We start from the raw sequence: 21,713 nt of genomic DNA, 5'->3' as shown, positions 1-21,713 counted from the left end.
ACACACACACACACACACACACACACACACACACACACCATATTAGTGTGTGCCATTTGCAGCATACCTGCAGCACTCTGACAGGTGTGAACCAGCACGTTTGTGTCTGATGGCTCGTTACAGCTCAGGGTGTCGGATGACTCGTGTTAGCCTGACAGCCCGTGATTCATAAACGTGTTATTGAGTCAGAGCTCAGAACTGGATTTTACATGTTCTTCACTCTTCAAAGTTTGTCAGACTAATACACATCTGTACTGGGATAGACAATGGAGTCTGAAGAAATGACGAGTGGCACGTGGTCCTAGAGTGTTTTGGGTGGTTGTTTGGGAGTTGCTTACTGGGCTCGACCTTTAGGTCTTTAGATGGGTCTTGAATCCAGTGGAAAATTAGATTTTTTTTTTTTTTTTTTTCCACCTGGCAAAAATCTGATTGCTAAAACCCAGTTTACACTGGCAGTTGTTGGATGTTGGCAGTTTCTTGGTCTCTAGTAGTCATTTCCAGTTCTGGGTGCCCAAGTCGTGCGATTTGAAGGGTCATTCTTGTCCGTAACCTGAAACGGTGCGTGAAATGGCTCTGGAACAGATATGAAATGCGTATACACACACGTACGTGCTTGTATGTCCACAGTGCAGTGGAGGGATGTTTAGACACAGCTGTTGTCATGGCAGCTGAGAGCTTTCCATGTAGAAAGAAGTGGTGGAAATGTCAGCAGAACACACTGTACAGTCATCCCATAATCACACAGTCAAAATATCACTGCGTTTAAGTAGTTCAGCAGGTCTTACATCATGTGATGTTTTTTTTTTTTCTTGAGGTCTAAGGATTTTTAATGTCATAGGGTTATTTATGTCTTGGATGTTTGTTTTCGATGACGTCTCTTACGCTCACATTATAAAATTGGTTTTATTTTTATTTATTATAGCGCTGTCCAATGATTAATTGTGATTATTTAAAAATACATTTCTGAAGAAGTCTTTTCTGCTTTTCTATTTGAATAAATTTTGAAATGGACTTTATTTCAGTGGTTTCAAAGCTGAGTTTTTAGCATCATTACCCCTAGTCAAATGATTCTTTAGAAATCAGTGTGATTTTCTGATTTGCTGTTTAAAAAAACATTTATTAGTATTATGTTGAAAACAGCTGAGTGAAATTTTTCGGTTTCTTTGATGAATAGAAAATTCAGAAGAATAGCATTATCTGAAATAGAAATCTTTTTAACAGTATAAATGTCTTTATTATCACTTATGAATCAATTTAAATGTATCAATTTAAAGCATTCTTGCTAAAAAAAGTATTTATTTTTATTATTCCTTTATCAAAAAAGAAATAAAATAAATTATATTGACTTTAAGCTTTTGAAGTGTATAATATTACAAAAGCTTTTTATTTTAGATAAATGCTGATCTTTGGATCTTTCTATTTATCGAAGAATCCAAAAAATCATCCAAAACTGTACTCAGCTGTTTTAAATATTGATGATAATATAATAATAAAAATGTTTCTTGAACGGCAAATCAGCATATTAGAATGATTTCTGAAGGATCATGTGTAAGTGAAGACTGGAGTAATGATGCTGAAGATTAAGCTTTGATCACATGAATAAATTACATTTTAAAATATATTAAAATAGAAAGCAGTTATTTTTAATAGTAAAAATATTTCAAAATTGTACTGTTTTTCTGTACTTTGGATTAAATAAATGTAATATTGGCGGACAGAAGAAGCTTCTTTAAAATAACATTAAAAATCTTACTGTTCAAAAACTTTTAACTATGTAGTATATAAAATATTTTCTATATAATTATAACATTATGTTCTGGATTCAGTTGTAATAGTTTGTTTAATGGTTTATCGCAATGATTTATACATAAAAAGGATGTCTAAACAATGAAATCCACAAAAATGAAATTGTATTTAAACATTGAATTTTTTTAGCAAACAAAGTGCTGCACAACATGGATGAAAAATTGTGACATTCTTTGATATTCCTATAAAATAATATTTGAATTAACTTTTATTATTGTTATGTGACTTTAAGAAGTACATTCTAACTATACAGTTGAATTTTTTTGACGAACTCCACAAAAATCACACATGCGGCATTTTGCGTGTCATTTGTTTTAGTGATGGCAAAGTTGAACTTTCAGCATTGTTACTTCATCCTTCAGTGTCACATGATTCTTCAGAAATCATTCTAATATGCTGAGTGACTGCTCAAGAAACATTTCTTATTATTATCAATGCTGCTTGCTATTTTTGTGGAAATTGTAATGTCTACTTTTTTAGGAATCAATGAATAGAATACAAGACCAGCATTTGACCAATTAAATGCATTTCTTAAAATCTCGTAACTGTACACTTCTGGTGTCTCTCTTTCAGTTGATTGATAAATGAATCCGTCTCACAAAAGATGTTAAATCAACTTGAATGTATGTTTGAACAGCATTTCATAGAGAGATAAATGGGGATAAGCAGTCAACACACCTTTAGTTCACATCCACACACCACACCTTTGTCTTTGCCCCACTTTAACCCTGTGAAAGGAGTTTCAGTCAGTCTGTGTGTGTGTTGGCACATGTATCTGTTTGTGTGAAGGTTACTGTAGTGCATATCCATGTCTTAACACTCAGGTTTGTGTTTATGTAAAGCTGCTTGGGGGTTTTAATTCTTATACACACATTTCTGATTCATGCTTGGTTCTTGTTACCGAGACTTGGCAGGATTATAGTGCTTGTCCTTGAAAGTAATTGTGTGGGGTTAACAAGGCACTTTTCATTCTACACGGTGTGTGTGTGTTTGAGAAAGAGTGAGTGTGTATACAGCTTTGAGTCCTAAAGTGACTCCTCTATCAAATCCTTTTCAAGTGTTAAATCCTGCCAGAAGTTTGGAATGCCTCTAGGAATGTGTTTTGAACATTTGCAGAGCTCTCCGGGTGTCCTTGGACATTTGGGCTTTGTCTCCCTCTTTCCATGGACAATCTGGAATTGGAGCAACACATTTTAATTGTAAGGGGTTTCATAAAGATGGGAGTGATTATGAAAGATTACATTATACATCTATTTATTTTAAAACACACAGGGTGTTGTTAATCTTTTATGAGAGCCTGATGGTTGTTGTTGTGGTTATTTATTGTTTGTATTTTTAGTCATGTTCTTTTTTTTGTTGGCTGATTGTGTCCACTCAGTCCATGCATCTCAGTCCTGCTCTGCCTGAGTGATCTTTAAGAATAGCAGCCCTCCCTGATCATTCCTCTTATGTAACATTCTCTTCATGTGAGAGAATGAGCCCAAAGGCTCTTTACCACACTTTAAGCTAGCTGAACATTCAATAGCCTTAACCACCGATCTGCTGTGTGTACATTCACCAGTTTATTATGAGAGGTGAATTTTTTACCGCTAAACAGTCTCTGAGCGGTACTGTGTTGTAACCATGTTTTTCTTAGTTCTTAACAGGAGAAGAACGAGTGCATTGTATCTATTTCCAAGAACCCAAAATGTCAAAACCTTGAACTGCTGAATAGCATTAATTAGTGGTGCTTGCCAAGGCATGCATCACTATTGCTATTGCTCATGTTTGAGGTTAGGGGTTTGTTCAAATCCCCAAACCTAAGCATGAAACCTTGACGCATTACTCCTAACACTGTTTGTTTGTGCTGTGGACACAAAGTTCTCAAATGGAGCAGATTGTTTTAGTGAGCTCCCAGTGACTTGGCATTTTTACCTAGTTGTGATAGAACAAGTCATTTAGAATGTGATAATGGAAACATTTTGATTTAATTATTTAGGAGATAAACTACCATTCAACAGTTTATTCAGGAAGGACACTTTAAATTGATTAAAAGTGACCGTAAAACATTTATAATGTTATAGCAGATTTCAAGTAAATGCTGTTCTTTTGATATTTATTTGCCAAAGAATCCTAGTAAAACAAAAAAGTGTCACTTAGTGATGCTTAAAAATATTTAACACAGGGGTGGAGCTAGGGTTGGCCACCTCACTCACAACTGCTGCTTGTCTCTTTTTTTTTTTTCTTGAAGTGTGTTTTAGTCGCAGAATATCTTTGCGACCACAAAGACTTTTTAGTGCCAGGTACTAGTCAAACGAGTGCGGGAAATGTGCAGGTGAAGAGAGAGCGCTTCAGTAGAACAACAGTAAACTGCGGTCAGATGAGATGGTGTCAGGCCGTAAGGCAGTAAAAACCTGTAAATTTACCTGTCCTGTTCAGCCGTTATACTATGTCACATTCACTGTGTCATGTTCAGCAGTGGCAGCTCTTACAGTGAGGGGGAAAAAATATTTTATCCTCTGCTGATTTTGTACATTTGGCCACTGACAAAAAAAATGATCAGTCTATAATTTTAATGGCAAGTGTGTATTTAAACAGTGAGAGACAGAATAACAACAAAAAAAGTTATAAATTAATTAGCATTTTAATGAGTGAAATAAGTATTTGACCCCTTTGCAAAACATGACTTAGTACTTGGTGGCAAAACCCCCAGGTCAGACATTTCTTGTAGTTGGCCACCAGGTTTGCACACATCTCAGGAGGGATTTTATCCCACTCCTCTTTGTAGATCCTCTCCTCTAAGTCATTAAGGTTTCGAGGCTGACATTTGGCAACTCGAACCTTTAGTTCCCACCACAGATTTTCTATGGGAATAAGGTCTGGACACTGGCTAGGCCATTTCAGGACCTTAATGTGCCACTCCTTTGTTGCCTTGGCCATGTGTTTTGGGTCATTGTCATGCTGGAATACTCATCTATGACCCATTTTCAATGCCCTGGCTGAGGGCTGGCTGAGGTTCTCACCCAAGATTTGATGGTACATGGCCCTGTCTATTGTCCCTTTGATGCGGTGCAGTTGTCCTGTCCCCTTAGCAGAAAAACACCCCCAAAGCATAATGTTTCCACCTCCATGTTTGATGGTGGGAATGGTGTTTTTGGGGTCATAGGCAGCATTCCTCCTCCAAATTGAGTTGATGCCAAAGAGCTTGATATTTGTCTCATCTGACCACAACACTTTCACCCAGTTCTCCTCTGAATCATTCAGATGTTCATTGGCAAACTTCAGACGGGCCTGTACTTGAGCAGGGGACCTTGCGGGCGCTGCAGGATTTCAGTCCTTCACAGTGTAGTGTTACTAATTGTTTTTGGTGACTATGGTCCCAGCTGCCTCGAGTATCCTCCTGTGTAGTTCTGGGCTGATTTCTTCACCGTTCTCATGATCATTGAAACTCCATAAAGTGAGATCTTGCATGGAGCTCTGGACTGAGGGAGATTGACAGTTATTTTGTGTTTCTTCCATTTGTGAATAATCGCACCAGCTGTTGTCACCTTCTCACCAAGCTGCTTGGTGATGATCTTGTAGCCCATTCCAGCCTTGTGTAGGTCTACAATCTTGTCCCTGACATCCTTGGACAGCTCTTTGGTCTTGGCCATGGTGGAGAGTATGGAGTCTTGATTGATTGATTGCTTCTGTGGACAGGTGTCTTTTATACAGGTAACAAAATGAGATTAGGAGCACTCCATTTAACAAAATCCTACTAATCTCAGATCGTTACCTGTATAAAAGACACCTGCGAGCCAGAAATCTTGCTGATTGATAGGGAATCAAATTCTTACTTTACTCTTTTTACTCTTACGTGTTTTTCTGGATTTTGTTGTTGTTATTCTGTCTCTCAGTGTTCAAATAAACCTACCGTTAAAATTATAGACTAATCATTTATTTTTCAGTGGGCAAACGTACAAAATCAGCAGGGGATCAAATAATCTTTTTACTGTAAAGTAATAGCAGCCAAATAACCTAATAACCTAGCTGCTGTGATGTCTATTAATCGAAGAACAAAAGAAAAAAGTGGAAATCAATAACTTTTGTAGTTTTAAGGATTCATCTATATTTATTTTAATATTTAGTGTTTGATAACTTTTATTCAGTTTCTTTAAGCCTATCTACTCGCTGAAAAGCTAAGATTAATTCAGATTAACAGCCACGCAAAACACTTTTTTTTGGTTTTCAGACTTTTTAAAGAGCACCCTCTATATCACAATCTCAAAAAAAAAATCTCCTATAATCAATGAATCTCTCTACATGGCACAGTTAATCTCTTATTTACATTGTGTCTATACTTTATAATGAGAGGATTCACATTTCACATTCGCATTTTGAGCAGTGAGTTGATTCTGACAAGCTGAAATCAACAGATATGTCTGTGATTGGCTATAATGTTCAACACTGCAAAAACAGATTTTCATATTAATTTTCCTTAAGTCATCCTGGCGACCCATTTTTAAAACGGTTTAAAAACCACTGCTTTAGAAAATGTCTGTTTGAGAATTAATGTTACTAATTAACATTGGTCAGCCTAGATGGAATTGTAGTAATGCTAACCAGAAGTGCTTTTCTATTTCTATGTTTAATGTCCATAAGAGGAAAAATGATTTGAAACTACAACTTTTACAGACAAAATAAAGCATCTAGCAAGTCTGAGTGAGTACAATGATGTGTGTGTTTGTACAGGAGCACGGCAGCAGCAGCAGTTCCATTGGAAAGATTGAGCCCATCTCTCCCGTGAGTCCAGTGCCCATGGAGCCCGACCTGGACCTGGTTCCCTCTCGCCTCTCCAAAGAGGAGCTAATCCAGAACATGGACCGTGTAGATCGGGAGATCACCATGGTGGAGCAGCAGATCTGTAAACTGCGTAAAAAACAGGTAACCTTTAGCCCAAGCTACGTAGATGTATTTGAACAGATTTATTTGCCACATTTTATTCCGTGAAAAGTTGGCCTTCTAAAATAAGTACCAGCACAGTTTGCAAAGCTTTTTATTGAGATGAAGACAATGATTTCTTTCTAAGTACAGCTTTCAGAGCTGCAATAAGTAGATGCTTTTCATCCACAGTGCAGTTCGTGTTATGTAATCTGGACACTCTAGTGTAGTAGCTGTAGTAGATGAGTGTGTGCGGAGTGGAGTTGTGATGATTGTGTGGTTATTGCCTCAGCAGGCCACACGGCTACGAACACACTTCCTCTCTTTCCTCTCGCTCTCCTTCCCTCTCTTGGTTTCCTCTCCCTCTCTCTTTTTTTTCCTCTTGGCAGTGCCATTACTCAGTGGTCTACTTGAAGCGTTAATGCAGCAGTATAATTTTAGGTCACTTATTTCAGTGGAATAATTGCATCAAGCATATTCGCCTATTTTATATCTCATAATTTGCACAAGAGTAACTGTATGTATTACGGGGAGATTGCATTAGAATGTATTCTCAGATATTTCTAGTCATGCTTATCAGAAAATGTATAAGCAGACCACGTCGTCTTGTAAAACAGACCCCCTCATTCACTTGAGGTTTTGGACCATGTCCAAACCACTGCTCAATAAATCGAAGCCACCTGCGCTCCATGGGCTAGTCCATTGCGGGGGTGATGGAGGATAGGAGAGGGAGCGAAACGACTCTGAGTCTGAGTGGTTGTATGAGTACAGTCACGCTACCAAGAAAAATGAACCTCTCCTCATCTGCCCCTCAACCCCATACTGTTTTCTTCTGAAAGATTTGGCATCTTTTTTCAGTGAGGTAACAGACCCCATCCATCGCTTTCCTCCCCCTTAGGTTTCCGCCGAACATTAAAACATCTGGGGCAATTAAATGCTACGGTAAACTTTAACGTAAAGCGAGGGAGTGATGGAGAGAAGAGAGAAGAAGTGAGAATATCAGATTACCGCGTGTTTGACTGTCTGCGAGGGCGGCGGGACGGCTCGTTTATTTTCTTTAACCCAGCACACACACAGCGTCTTGATCCTGCGCTAGAGCTGATCCATATGAGTTTGGGCTTATGTTTGCAAGACGGAGGCCCCTTTCAGCATTTCATTGGAGCCAGGGCCTCTGCCTTTCTGTGTGCATCTGTGTGTAAGCTGTGAAATTATTGTTGATCATCAATCTTTGACTATTAAGTTGTCTCGCTGACTCTCTTTGCTAAAGCATTAGCGCTCTTCAACCAATCAGAGAGCTTGTCTGATATTAGAAGTGCTTCTGATAGCGTTGATTATTAGCTCACGTAATATTGCATTCTTGTTGTATCTGGCTGCTTATTCTGGCAGGGTTGCATTAGTCCTTTTTCATCAGTCTAAATAAGAGTTTCAATATAGTTATTTTATTTTTTAACATTTGCCACTGATTTATAGCAGGCAGGATTGTTAGGAAGGTCTCATGCTCTGTTTCTTTTTTAGCAACAACTAGAGGAAGAAGCTGCGAAACCCCAGGAGCCAGAGCGCACCATCTCACCGCCTCCCAGTGAAGCCAAACACCGCAGCCTGGTCCAGATCATCTATGATGAAAATAGGGTGAGACAAACAGTACATACTGCATCTAATTACATATATGTACACATATATACACATATATTGCATTAGATGTTAAAGGGCACCTATTATGCAAAAATCTGTGGTTGCATGGTGTTTTTACATAGAGTTGAAGTCAAAAGTTTACATACACCTTACAAAATCTGCAAAATGTTAATTATTTTACTAAAATAAGAGGGATTATACAAAATGCATGATACTTTTTATTTAGTGCTGACCTGAATAAGATATTTCACAAAAAATACGTTTACATACAGTTCACAAGAGAAAATAATAGCTGAGTTTATAAAAATGATCCCGTTCAAAAGTTTACATACACTTGATTCTTAATACTGTGTTGTTACCTGAATGATAACTGTTTTTTTAAATTGGTCAATGACTACGTTTACATGCGCACAAATAATGCGATTATTTCCAATAATCAGAGTAAGGACTTAATCGCATCATGATGTTTACATGTCAAGAGCAAAACTCTTCACTCCGGTTTACATGGAATTTCCATTATTCTTATTATTCCTATTGTCCATCAGTGAATTGCATTATGTTCATGTCGCGCAATGTCCACAACATAAACTCCGTTTCCTGAGATCCCCAATTCGCCGCCATCGTTTCTAATCTGCAGGCAGGCACGGCGCCAGAATATTTTCTCTAACGGGGCTAACGGGGGCTAGACCAATATGTGGGGGTGCTAAGAAAATAATCGATATTCATGCTGTCAAAGTTACTTAATGAAGAAATTGTGTGTTTTGTTTAAGGAAAAGCAGCTCTGGTACACACCATATTTAACAAAAGTACAGTTTTAAATTATATTCAAAACTGCCTTTAAAATTAGATTTAAAACTGACACAAAATAATAGGCTTATTCATCAAAATAGAGACAAACTTAATACAAGTGACCAGAGCCCTGCATTTCAGCCCGAGTCCGACAGGCAGCAACGAGCGCGCCTTCAGCGCTTTTTCAATAGTTCCGCAAATCCGAGATCAAACGCACATAAAAGGCTAAAGATTGCCACAAAGCACCGGTAAAAGTAATTACCATTAATGTGTAGAGATGAAATAAGGAAATATTTGAATTATTAATAAACTACTGAGTCAGTGTCGCAAAGATAAAGTTGATGGTCCTGATTCCGTACACACCATTTCCACATTGGACGCGCCTTTAGAAATGCATCCGTTACGGATTGCATAATAAAAGAGTTTTTGTTTTCGATTCAAATGATCTCGTTTTAAAGTAGTTATTCAAAGCTTTATATTTATCTTGTCTCTAATGCAGGTAGGCTATTCGCTGAGTGTCTGTTCATGTGAAGCTCCTGTTACTGACCAAGAGAGCCCATCCTCTTTGTTTTCTTTATAGTAAAAGCATAATATTATATTGATGTTGTTTGTGAGTGCACACAAATAAACGTAGACCCTTTACAGTTACGAATAATGTATTATTCTTACCTTTACGAGCAAAAAAGTTGGCGTATTTTAAGATGTTTGCAATACATGTCCTGTAAAGCGCGCGGTAGCCTCCACTCTCCGCACAAACAATAGGAGTCTAACAGCGCACATATAGGTTTAACGTTTAAACTAACATTTTGATATGCTTGAACTGTTTAATATTTATAGATTTTATTTTAGGCAAGTCGCCATGATTTAATGACTATTTGGCCTATATATAAAACTGAACTATTTTAATAGCTGAAAAATAGTATAAGCTGTTTTGGGAGAAGTGGCCAAAAAGACGGTCTCGGGTCGGAGTCAGGCCAGACTCTTACCAAGAATTCTGATAAGCTGTCAGCCATTCAGGGCTCTACACAAGACAACGAAAAAACCTTTTACATGCAAAGGAAAGACTCCAAAACTGGACAGCACCATGCGCTCTGTGAGACTGGGTTGTGCGCTCAACATTAACACAATTCGTATGAATTCGTAATCAGAACTGTGCATACTTTACACTTAAATTAAACATTAAACGAACACTACATCACATCAATCTTAGCGATGTTTTAATAAATTAAATGTAGCCTAATGCAGGAAACTACGCTCACATCACACGTGTGGCAGATTACTGTGACAGATATGTGCAAACAGCACAGGACATCACTCTATCTCAGCTGCTTGGGGGGCTAAACCGGGGCTATTCAAAATTCTAACGGGGCTATAGCCCCCCTAACCTCAGTGTACTGCCGTCCCTGTCTGCAGGTGCGTGGCACGTCATTCGTGTAAATCACGAGCACATGCGCACTCTGGTCAATGCTGCAATACTGCGATTAAGGTGTTTACATGCCTGTATATTTCGATTAAAATCGGCGTGCGCCACCTATGTTAATACGATTATGCTTGCTGCGATTATGAGCTTAATTGCATTATTATAATCGAAGTATTGCGTTTACATGAGGAAAAGTTTAATTGCAGTATTGCCAAAATCTCATTATAATCGCATTAAGAGGATCCATGTAAACTCATTCATTGATAGTTGTTCCATGAGTCCCTTGTTTGTCCTGAACAGTTAAAGTGCCCGCTGTTCTTCTGAACAATCCTTCAGGTCCCACAAATTCTTCGGTTTTTCAGCATTTTTGTGTATTTGAACCCTTTCCAACAATAACTGTATGATTTTGAGATCCATCTTTTAACACTGGGGACACCTGGGGGACTCATATGCAACTATTACAGAAGGTTCAAATGCTCACTGATGCTTCTGAAGGAAACACGATGCATTAAGAGCTGGGTGTGTAAACTTTTGAACAGAATGAAGATGTGTACATTTTTCTTATTTTGCCACATATTATATTTTTATACTATATAAAATGTGAAATATCTTATTCAGGTCAGTACTAAATAAAAAATAACTTGCATTTTGTATGATCCCTTTTATTTTGGTAAAATTAACATTTTGCAGATTCTGGAAGGTGTAAACTTTTGGCTTAATCTGTAAATGTGTAACACAACCACCCTACAATGATAAAATCCACCCACTCCTTATTTCTTAATCCCCATTAAACCAAACCAGTGTCATTAGGTGTGCGGTTTTGATTCTCAAAGCAGTGTGACATCACATTGTTTAGGCCCGTTGACTAACAGTCCTGCATTGCCATAGTTTCCGCCCTCAGAGTTGTGTTTGGTTGTACGCTGTTCTTCATTTTCTCCACAATCAAGCAGTAACGTCAACAATGTCTTGTAAGCAATCCCGGTGTTCTGTGTTTGAATGTAAGACTAAACATAAGAGTCTCCCAACATGTTTTCTCCCCATATCTGAGCCACTGAGGACGCAGTGGATTACTTTTATTTTTGAAGGTAATGCGCCTTAAAATCTATCTAAATACATTTATGCCTGCGCAAATCATTTCACTCCAGACTGTTTTGTGAATATCATGTCGTTATAGTATTTAGGTAACGTTTTAACCGTTTGTGTGTACGTTATCAAAGTATTTTAATTGATCAGGGCTGTGCTGGTAAGATTAGTTTGCGTTCTGTAACCTTGCGCCGTTTCTTCCCACTTTCGGTGTGTTTGGCTTCCTATATTTATGGTTGAACACTGGTTCTCTCGCTCTCAGTCATGTTGCTTCTACCTACTGTTTATTGCTGTAGGTATGCAAAGCAGAGATGTATACGCTATGCCCTCTTCTGAAGACAGGGCAGGAATATGCAGCTCATTTGCATTTAAAGTGATACACACCAAAACAGCTCTTTTTGTAGACACACACCAAAAATTCCACATGTTATAATAAATTATCTGTGGGGATTTTTGAGCTGAAACTTCAAAGGCACATTCTGGGTACACCCAAGACCAATATTACATCTTGTAAAAAGGGGCATAATAGGTGACCTTTAAATGAACATTGGTCTTCAGAGAAGCTCATCTCTGAACAGAAGCGTAAGTTGAACAGCTGTGATGGACCTTAATGAGAGAAACGAGCTGTTAAATGTGTAATGAGGTGCTGCAATCGATGGTGAACGGAGACCCCCCTCTCCGACCATATGACTCAAACACACAGTCCATTGTGCTGAATCACACCACTTCTCTATCTCTGTAGGCTTTCGCAAACAGAACCTCTGGCTGTATCTTAGTTCTCATAATATCCTCTAAAAATACTTAGAAAATATTTAGCCAATCAAATATTTAGCTTTTTTTTTTTTATAACAGTACACTTGAATTGGCGTATACCATCTTATCATAAATGCTAAAATGTAAAAATGATTCCTTGTAACTTGTCCACAGTACATTACAACTGGAAAAGTCAAAACACAACTATTACAAAAAACTAGAAATGTAACAATATCAAATTCTCACGATATGCTAAAATAGATGCTTAGGGAATAGATTCCCTTCAAAAACAAAAGTAATCATCTGCTTCTTCAGCGGCTCAGATGTCAGGAGTAAATGACGACTGCTATGTTCGTTATTAGATCCAACAACAAAACACCTCAATCGCTTATTCTTGTCTACCCCTGCTCCAGCGTCGAAACAATGACAGAAAGTTTACAGCTTTCTCATGGCGGGTCTAAGTTAAGATGGTCGTGTCAATCTACAATCGTGGGAGCAGCCTGTGTCGGTGTGATGTCACACAGCCAAGAATGGCTTGATTTGAGAAAGGGGTTATTATTTATAGGGATAAAAACACTGGTGGATTTTTATCATTATTAGGGTGGATGTGTACACACATTTATGTTCAAACAACATGTAAAAGTGAATTTGGCATCTGATGACCCCTTTAATTTAATTGACTTGTACCAGAACTTTAAAGCAGGCTCAACCCTCTTTTATTTGTGGTATACAAATAAACAATTGCACTGTAAGATAAATGAAAATGAATAGGTTTATTAGTTTTGCTTTACACTACAGTAGGGGAATTACAATGCTTCTTTCATAATTTCTATACTTTTTGAAGACATTTTGAATTTGGACTGCAGTAACGTTACCCATTTAAACCACTAGCTGTCAGCAATTCATACTGCATACTTTTATTTTGACAGAAAATTTCAGCTTCAGTGAAAACAGGCGTACAAAAACACCCTCACTACAAATCCAATGAAATGCTGTAATCATCTGGCGCGAAAATGAAGCATAACTGGTGACAGTTGCGTTCCCAAACGTGTGCTAAACTCACAGTACATGTCATAAACGAGTTCACTGCATTCACTGTGAACTGAGCCGTTTTGAGGTGCGGAAAACACCGGACCACGAGCTGATCGCTTGAATGAAGTGCGCGCTTCGCTTTGAAACGCACAGCGAAAAAACACTTGATAAACAGATAAAGCCATATTGTTCTTTGGGTTTTAGTTCATTTGACAGATACTGTGCCAAGCCTTAATGGCCCAAAACACAACATTAAAGACCTTTTAAATATTTTAAAAGCCAGGAAGACCTATTGTTTTATATCATCGTGTGACCATGATGATATTGATATGATATTAAGTTTTCCTACTGCAATATCACAATATTGACAATACCGTTACATCCCTAAAAAAGTCCTGACTTCGAGTCCTGGCTTGTGGACCCTTCTCTCTCTCCCTCTTTGCTTCCTGTTATTACTCTACTGTCCTTATAAAATAAAGGCAAAAATAACTAAATCTAAAAATTGTCAGTGTAGACAGTATACCATTCGGGCTCCTTTTGAAATACTTTCTTTGAGACACTATGATTTGGAGTGCACTACACCTAAGCTTGTATACTATATATTATAAATAAGTAAATTTGGATGCAGCCATGGAGAGTGGCTTAGTACACTGCATACAGCAGCATTGATGTGTCTGTGGTGCTAGTAGTCCCTCTAGTGGGGAGAGACTACAGGAATACAGAGGGTCTCAAACTGAAGCTATGGAGTGTGAATGTCTTATAGGTGATGGAAAATATTATTTGTATCTTTTTCAATGGGAAATTGATTTCTAGTAGTTTATATAGCAGATATGTAGACATGGAGTTTTAGTTTTGATAACCTGCCAGTGTGTGTTTACAAAGGCACACAAAAACATGATGACAGTTATGGAATAATTGGGCTGCTGTCTGTCTATGCAGCACATTTATTGTTATTGTGATTCTGGTTTTCTATTTTATTTTTTCTTGCTGTGTCATGTCTTGTGTGCATCTGAAACCACCTCCGAAGCTTTGAGTGATTGGATTACCAGCTTTTTTGAATGCGTTTTGAAATTTTAACACACCCTTTGGGAAGCTTCATGCATTTTCAATCATCATTTTATCAGGCTTTTACTGTCCTCTGCCTCAAGTGTATCCAGGTCTGTACGTTCATTTCCTCTGTCAGGTGGTTCTGGCTTCCGTCCTGCTGTGATCTTTTAATCACACCCACCATCTCTTAATCCATTAAGGCCTTTCATGCTGCGATACTGCCAAAGAGCAGTCATGCCTTCCAGTTCTCTTCCGGGAAGCGCTCGGTGCTCTCTGAAATCCACGGGATAGAATATAGAAGGTAGTTTTGTTAAAGTGACAGTATCACGCTGATTCGTTGTGGGAGAGGAAATTGTCAGATTTAAAGGTGCCATGTTTTACAGTAGCATTTGTTGTTGGGAATAAAAGCAATATTTGGTTACAGATCTTCAATATGTCTGTATTTTAATAACCATGGTTATGATTGGCTTTTTTGCATTGGGCTAATCAATAAAGCAGCTAAAAGCGTGCATTCTTTACAAAAAAGTGTTAAGATACAAATGGAAAGAGGTTGATTTTGTTAATATTTTAAAGTAGTGTTATTATTAATTATTGATAAATATAATTTAATAATTCCAAATTGTGTAACTTAAATAATATGAGAAATAAATGGACAAAATAATAAGCAGATTAATCACTTATCAGTGCGGCCCTACTTATGTAAAATTACTGACGTACTTCATATTTTAGGGTGGCTCACGTTGCTGTATTTTGAATAGATGTTATATAAATGTGGGCGGTCATTGTGTTTGTATGTGCTCGTATTTGACGTCATAATATGATTTTTGAATGACTCAGTTTATCTTTTATAATGAGTGTGCTTGGGATAGTGAAAGAGCTGGCTCTGCATTGTGAAAGAGCAAGAAAAAATCCTGTTTTCTATAATACGTCACTTTTAAAGTGATGATAGGCTTACTATTGTTTGCCTATTATTGAAGAGACTGACAAGTAAAAATGAACATTTCATCCGATGATCAGATCTGCTCACTGAAAAAGAACATTTCAGAGTGTGAGCTGTTTATAGTCAATTCATAATATTTCACACACTATATGGATAATTGCAGGAAAATGGCTAGGTGGTTGAATGGCTAGTAGAAAGTGCACTGTTTATCCCATCTCATAATAATGGCTGTGATTTTATATTTTGTTTATTTTATTTTATTTTATTTTATTTTTATTACATTTTTATTATATTTTTATTTTTTAATTTAAGTTTCATTTCATTGTGTTTTATTTTATTAAAATGTTTTTAATTTAATTTAATTTTTAAATTCTTTTTAATTGTATTAATTTAATTTAATTGTATTGTTTTTTGTTTTGTTTTTTGTCTAGTTTTTTGTTTTTTTATTTAAATGTTTAATTTAATTTAATGTATTTTATGTCATGTTTGTTTATTTATTTATTTTTTACATTTATTTTATTTCATTTTGTTGTATTTTTTTATTTGTTTTATTTCATTTTATTAAGCATTTCATTTTATTGTATTTTGTTTATTTTTGAATTTAATGTATTTAATTTTATTTTATTGTATTTAGTTTTTTATTTAATTTTATATTGGTTATTTTATGTAATTTTTAAATTAAGTTTATTTTCATTGTATGACATTTTATTGTATTTTATTATTTCATTGAATTTTGTTTTTATTTAATTTTATTGTATTTTGTTTTTTTAATTTAATTCAATATTTTAATACAATTTTATTTTTTTAATTAAATTATTTTTTTATTTGTATGTTTTTATTCATTTTATTTTATTTTATTGTATTTAATTTAATTTTAATTTAATTTAATTTTTTGTTTGTTTTTTATTTTTTGAATTTTATTTAATTTAGTTTATTTTATTAATTTTTTAACTTTTATTTTCTTTTTATTTTGTTTATTTAATTTTAGTTATTTAATTTGTATTTAATTTTTTTAAAGAGAGTGGATTAGTGTGATATCCATGTATTTAGGTTTGTTTTTTAATTTTGTTTATTTAATTTAATTAATTTTTCTTTTTAAGTCTGTATCCATTCTTATCTGAAATATTCAGCTTTTTTTTTTTTTTTATATAGTTCCAGGGCATTTTGTTTCTTTTGGTGAAAGAGCCACACAAACCACAGAAAAATACCCATCAGTCTGCTGATATTGTCACCATCTCCCTATAAACTCTCTATTTTTTTGTTTCACTTTCAGTTACTTTCTCTCTCTCGCACTCTCTGCATTTGAGCAAGACAGCACAGAATGTAATAGATTCTTCTTTTTTATTGCATCTAATTGGATTACCTCCCCAGTCTTCTTTCTCTCTCCCTCTCCCCCTTTTCTCTCTCTCTCTCTCTCCTCTTTCACAAAGAGAGGGGAGAGAGGTAGATGGCAGAGGGCAGCGAGTGTCTTCTGTTGAGAGCTCTATTAATAGTACATCCCTTATACACTGGCTTGTTTATGTGTGTGCGTAGAGAGAGTGTAAGGTGTGTTGCCGTAGTGATGTGCCGCTGACATGTGCGCCGTGTGTTTTTTGAACAGAAAAAGGCCGAGGAGGCTCATCGGATCCTGGAGGGACTCGGACCCCGAGTAGAGCTGGTGAGTTTATTTTCTATAAACCTTCTTTCATATGTTGCCCCTCTTTTTCCATCAGTCGTCTCTATTAAGCTTATAGAGTAAATGCATTTGTTTTTATAGCATCAGTTCAGCTGTACTTGCACAGTGTTGTTTTCAGAGAGAGAGAAGGGGTCAGGTGTCGCATCAGCCAATTATGTCAAAGTTGACGTTGACAGGGTCTTCGGTTTGTCATTATATGTTCATGATGTTGTTTTTCTGTGCAGTGTTTTATTTAGTTTATTTTATATCAAATTTTTTTATTTAATTTAATTTTGTTTAATTTTATTGTATTTTATATTATTTTTTAATTGTATTTTATTTTTTCTGTCTATTTTATTTATTTTTTTGTTTATTTTTCTTTTCTTTTTTTAATGTATTTAATTTATTTAGTTTCTTTTCTTTTATTTCATTTCATTTCATTTTATTATTTATTTTATTTCTTTTTATTGTGTTGTTTATTTTATTTTTTTAATTGTTTAGATTAAATTAAATTTTTCATTTTATTGTATTTAGTTTTTTTATTTTGTTTTATATCAATTTTTGTAAATTGTATTGTGTTATGTTTTTATTTTATTCCATTTCATTATTTTTTGTTTATTTTCTTTTTCTTTTCTTTTTTAATGTAATTTAATGTGTTTTTATTTAGTTTATTTTCTTAATTTATTTTATTCCATTTCATTTTATATAATTGTTTAAATTAAATTAAATTAATTTCATTTTATTGTATTTAGTTTTTTATTTTATTTTATATTTTATGTAATTTTTAAATTGTTTATTTTCATTGTATTGCATTTTATTTAATTTAATTGAATTTTAATTGAATTTTATTTAATTTCATGTTATTATATTTAGTTCTTTATTTTATTTTTTATTTTTTTAATTTAATTTAATTAGATTTTATTTAATTTTATTGTTTTTTTGTTTTAATTTAACTTAATTTTATTTAATTTATTTAATAATTTTTTTTAATTTAATTAATTTTATTTTATTTCATTTTGTTGTCTTGTTTATTTTATTTTATTAAATTAAAATTTTTAACAGTGTTGTTTTCAAAGATAGAAGGGGTCAGGTGTCACATCAGCCAGTTATGTCAAAGTTGACATTGACAGGATCTTTAGTTTGTCATTATGTTCATAATGTTGTTTTTCTGTGCAGTGTTACTTTTTCCACAATGTTTAAGTTTATTTTGAAATGAATGAGCTATCTTTGTTTTTATACTATGTATGTGTTTTTTTTTTATGTGAGTGTCGCATTTGAGTTGTATGAAAACCTACTGCTGTAACATGACCTCCACAGTGTGAAATATGAACTCCTTCAGCCTGCCAGTCTTTGTGTGTGACTACATACACTGCTGCCTATTTGTTTACAGCATGGCTGTTGACATCGTGCAGAGACTTTTGGCGCAATGCCATTTAGCATCCATTCGATTAGAAACCTAACAGGAAGTGACCACCAGTGTCTTGATAATCAAGGTGATGGAGCAGCCTTTCTGGTGCCACCTTTTATCACAAACGGAGAAGAGGCACACTGCCACATGTCTGTTTTCCCCATGGAAAAATCCTTCGCTTGACAACTCAAACGAGTGTGTGATGATGATGATAGCAGGTTTTAGATGTACTGTTGAAGAGGATACTCTTCTCTATGTTTCTGGGCTTGGCTGAAAAATTGGACGGTAGAAAAAGAGAAGTTCTCCCAGAGCTGGGATGCATTGATGTGACCGGTGTGTGTGTGTGTGTGTGTGTGTGTGTGTGTGTGTGTGAGAGTGTGAAACTGAACTCCACTGCTTTCTGTCTCCCCTACAGCCTTTGTACAACCAGCCGTCTGATACCAAGCAGTACCATGAGAACATCAAGATGTGAGTATACTTCGCTGTATCTCTTGCTCTTTTCCTTTAAATCCATAAACAACTCAGTCCACTGAGAGACATAGAGATCTGTAGCTTAAGCAGTTGCAGTCATGCTTATTTGCCACCTTCATTACTGCAGCTTTTATAATGATTGAGAGATAACATTTAGAGCTAGCACACAAACCATAGAGCCCAATAAATATTATGTTATTACAGTTCATTTAGTCCTTCACTTGCAGAAGTTGTTACATTTTGAGTAGGGTGACCATATTTTAGTTTTCAAAAAAGAGGGCAATTCAAAACTCAAAATATGTCATTTCCATTTCTGTTTCCATCCCTAAACTACATATTTTATAGTCACCATTATGCAGATTGATCCAAAAAAAAAAAAAAAAAATGCGGACATCCAACACGAGCTGCATCCAATGTGATTTAAGTGCTCTGCATATTGATAGCGACTCCCTAATGTACAAAAATTATATTCAGTATTACAGTGTTTAGGCTTTAATACAAAAACGCACACAATGAAAGGGCTCTATGCTTACTTTTCTTTTTAGGAGCACTGTCAAAATTTCAGGAGCACCTTCTAATCAATAATCAAAAATTAGCCTTCCCATTACGAGCTGATATTTGACTCTTTAAAGTGAATTATAGTGGAATTTTGTTTTTACCTTTGTGATGGCATTTTTCTAACTTTATTAAAAATATGTCATGTTTTATGTTTGAATTAAAAAAAAAAATATATATATTTTTTTAAATTTCTAATTAAAACACCAGAATAAGAACAAGTAGAATAAGAGTTAGTTACCAATCAAATTAAATCAGTATTAACAAAATTCATTTGTACTACAGAGGTAGCATAGAAGAACACAAAAGTGGCTTGTAAATGTATTTTCTTATGTTTAATGAGGCTCAGAGGTGGCATGAGTGCAATCAATTTCATAAATTTATGTTGAGATTAATGTTTTAAATACAAAATTTTCAATAAATATTAAATTTTTTAAATAACTGTAAAGATACTGCCAGTAGGTGGCGGCAAGTCACTAATTTAATTACTGAATTATTAATTGATTTGATTCATTTGAATGGCTGATTCATTCAGGAATAAAGCAAGTGAGTGTCTTTACCAATGGGAAATTGAATCATTGACTTACTAGATTTGTTTAAAAACACGTTCATTCATGAACGAAACATCGCTATATTTCAATGGAGATGCGCTCAGTTGTGACTTTGATTCAAACCATTTTTGATGACGAAATAAAGCAAAATGAGGCAACAGTGTTATAGTCAGACAATGTAGGTCACTTAATATTAACTTCTTGTTTATTTGACTTTTGTATTAAATCCATATCACATTTGCAAACTCCCTTAAAATCATTAAAAGCTGTTCATCTTAGTTCAGCGTGATCTCACAAAGTTCCATTACAATCATTGAAGCTCTCTACACTGCACAATGAATCTCTTATTTACACTCTCTCTACACTTTATGAAACGATTCGTGAGGTATGTCTGTGATGCATTACTCAACATTGCAAAACCTTTGAAGCCTCAGCGCAAACACCAAATAGGCTGATCGGGTCAGTCGCACTTGGTGCTCCTAAATATTTTTTCATAGTTGCACTGTAGAGAGCCCTGAATGAATAGCAACTATAGAAGGCAAAAACCGAATCCCTGACATTTTGGGTGATTTAGAAATCCCAGCCGGATGCATTTTTTTTAAGTCCAGGGAAACGAGGACGTATGGTCACCCTAATTTTGACCGCATTTGAACTGTTCTTTATGATTGCACAGAGATAATAATTTCACTTAATAATGGTTAATAATTGTTAAGTTAAAATGATAATCTAAAGGCATGTCTAATTAATTGAAAACATGAAACTTACACAATTTAACATCAATTTATTAAAAGTAAAAAAAAAAAAAAAAAAAATTGGTACATTTTTAAGGTCCTATAAAATATTTTTAATTGTTTTTCTCAAATTCATTTTTTTAACCAAATCCCGTGTTTTCCAGTAATTTTCTAGATTACATTTGAAAATTGTAATTAAATTTTAATAATTAAAAGCATGTCTAATTAATTGATTTTCTAAAGAGTTAATTGTATTTTTATTTTCAGAAATAGTGTTTTGTATTTACATCACAAGTAATACATTTCTGTCACAGTTTCTTCAAGTTAAACCAAACTTTTTGTTGCTGTGAAGACCTTTAAGTTTCTGTTTGTCTATGATACTACGATAGTTTTCTCAAAAGAAACAGTAAAACGCTCATGAAGTGACTCTCAGACAACAGTTCTAGAGATGGTTTATGTTCATGTACAAACATCGGGAACATTGTGTGCTTTTTTAGTAAATGAAACTGCATGTATGCACTATTTATTCAAAAAGAGACATGCAGAACATGCAGGTTAGTATTTAAAAAGTATTTTTGTGGCCTAATAATCACAGACATTAGTCTATATCATGTTTTGATTTGAGTGTATTGACCTATTTTATGTGTTATTTATCCAAAATTGGGCAAATTCCGTGACATTATGCAGTAAATTCCATTTTTATGACTGGATTCTGTCTGTGTTTTCCGCATCGCAGAAATCATAGGGCCCTACGAATGCGCGCAGTGTTGACCGTAGACCTGCTTTTGCAGTGTGACAGTAATGTGATCATACCTTTATTTATTGTTAAAGTATACCCTACTTCCAATCTTTTTGTTTTATTTATTTATTCATTTATTTGCTTATTTCTTTGTTTATTTGACCATATAATCTTCAGACAGGCAAATATGTGTTTGAGAGCGA

The 21,713-nt window shown here is 35.0% G+C and overlaps 1 protein-coding gene across 1 annotated transcript in view; it reads left to right on the top strand.

Annotated features, from left to right (window-relative positions):
* LOC141287657 (nuclear receptor corepressor 2-like) overlaps positions 1 to 21,713 on the top strand; it is a 61,900-nt gene that overhangs the window by 20,718 nt on the left and 19,469 nt on the right. The window contains exons 3-6 of the mRNA XM_073819806.1: positions 6,517 to 6,708; positions 8,221 to 8,334; positions 17,002 to 17,058; positions 18,879 to 18,931. Coding sequence (XP_073675907.1) covers positions 6,517 to 6,708; positions 8,221 to 8,334; positions 17,002 to 17,058; positions 18,879 to 18,931 — 416 coding nt within the window. The remainder of the gene's footprint in view (positions 1 to 6,516; positions 6,709 to 8,220; positions 8,335 to 17,001; positions 17,059 to 18,878; positions 18,932 to 21,713) is intronic.

The sequence above is a fragment of the Garra rufa genome, chromosome 15 (assembly GCF_049309525.1).
Source record: "Garra rufa chromosome 15, GarRuf1.0, whole genome shotgun sequence".
NCBI lineage: Eukaryota > Metazoa > Chordata > Actinopteri > Cypriniformes > Cyprinidae > Garra > Garra rufa.
The sequence above is the reverse complement of the archived record's forward strand: the minus strand, read 5'-3'. Positions and strand labels throughout refer to the sequence as shown.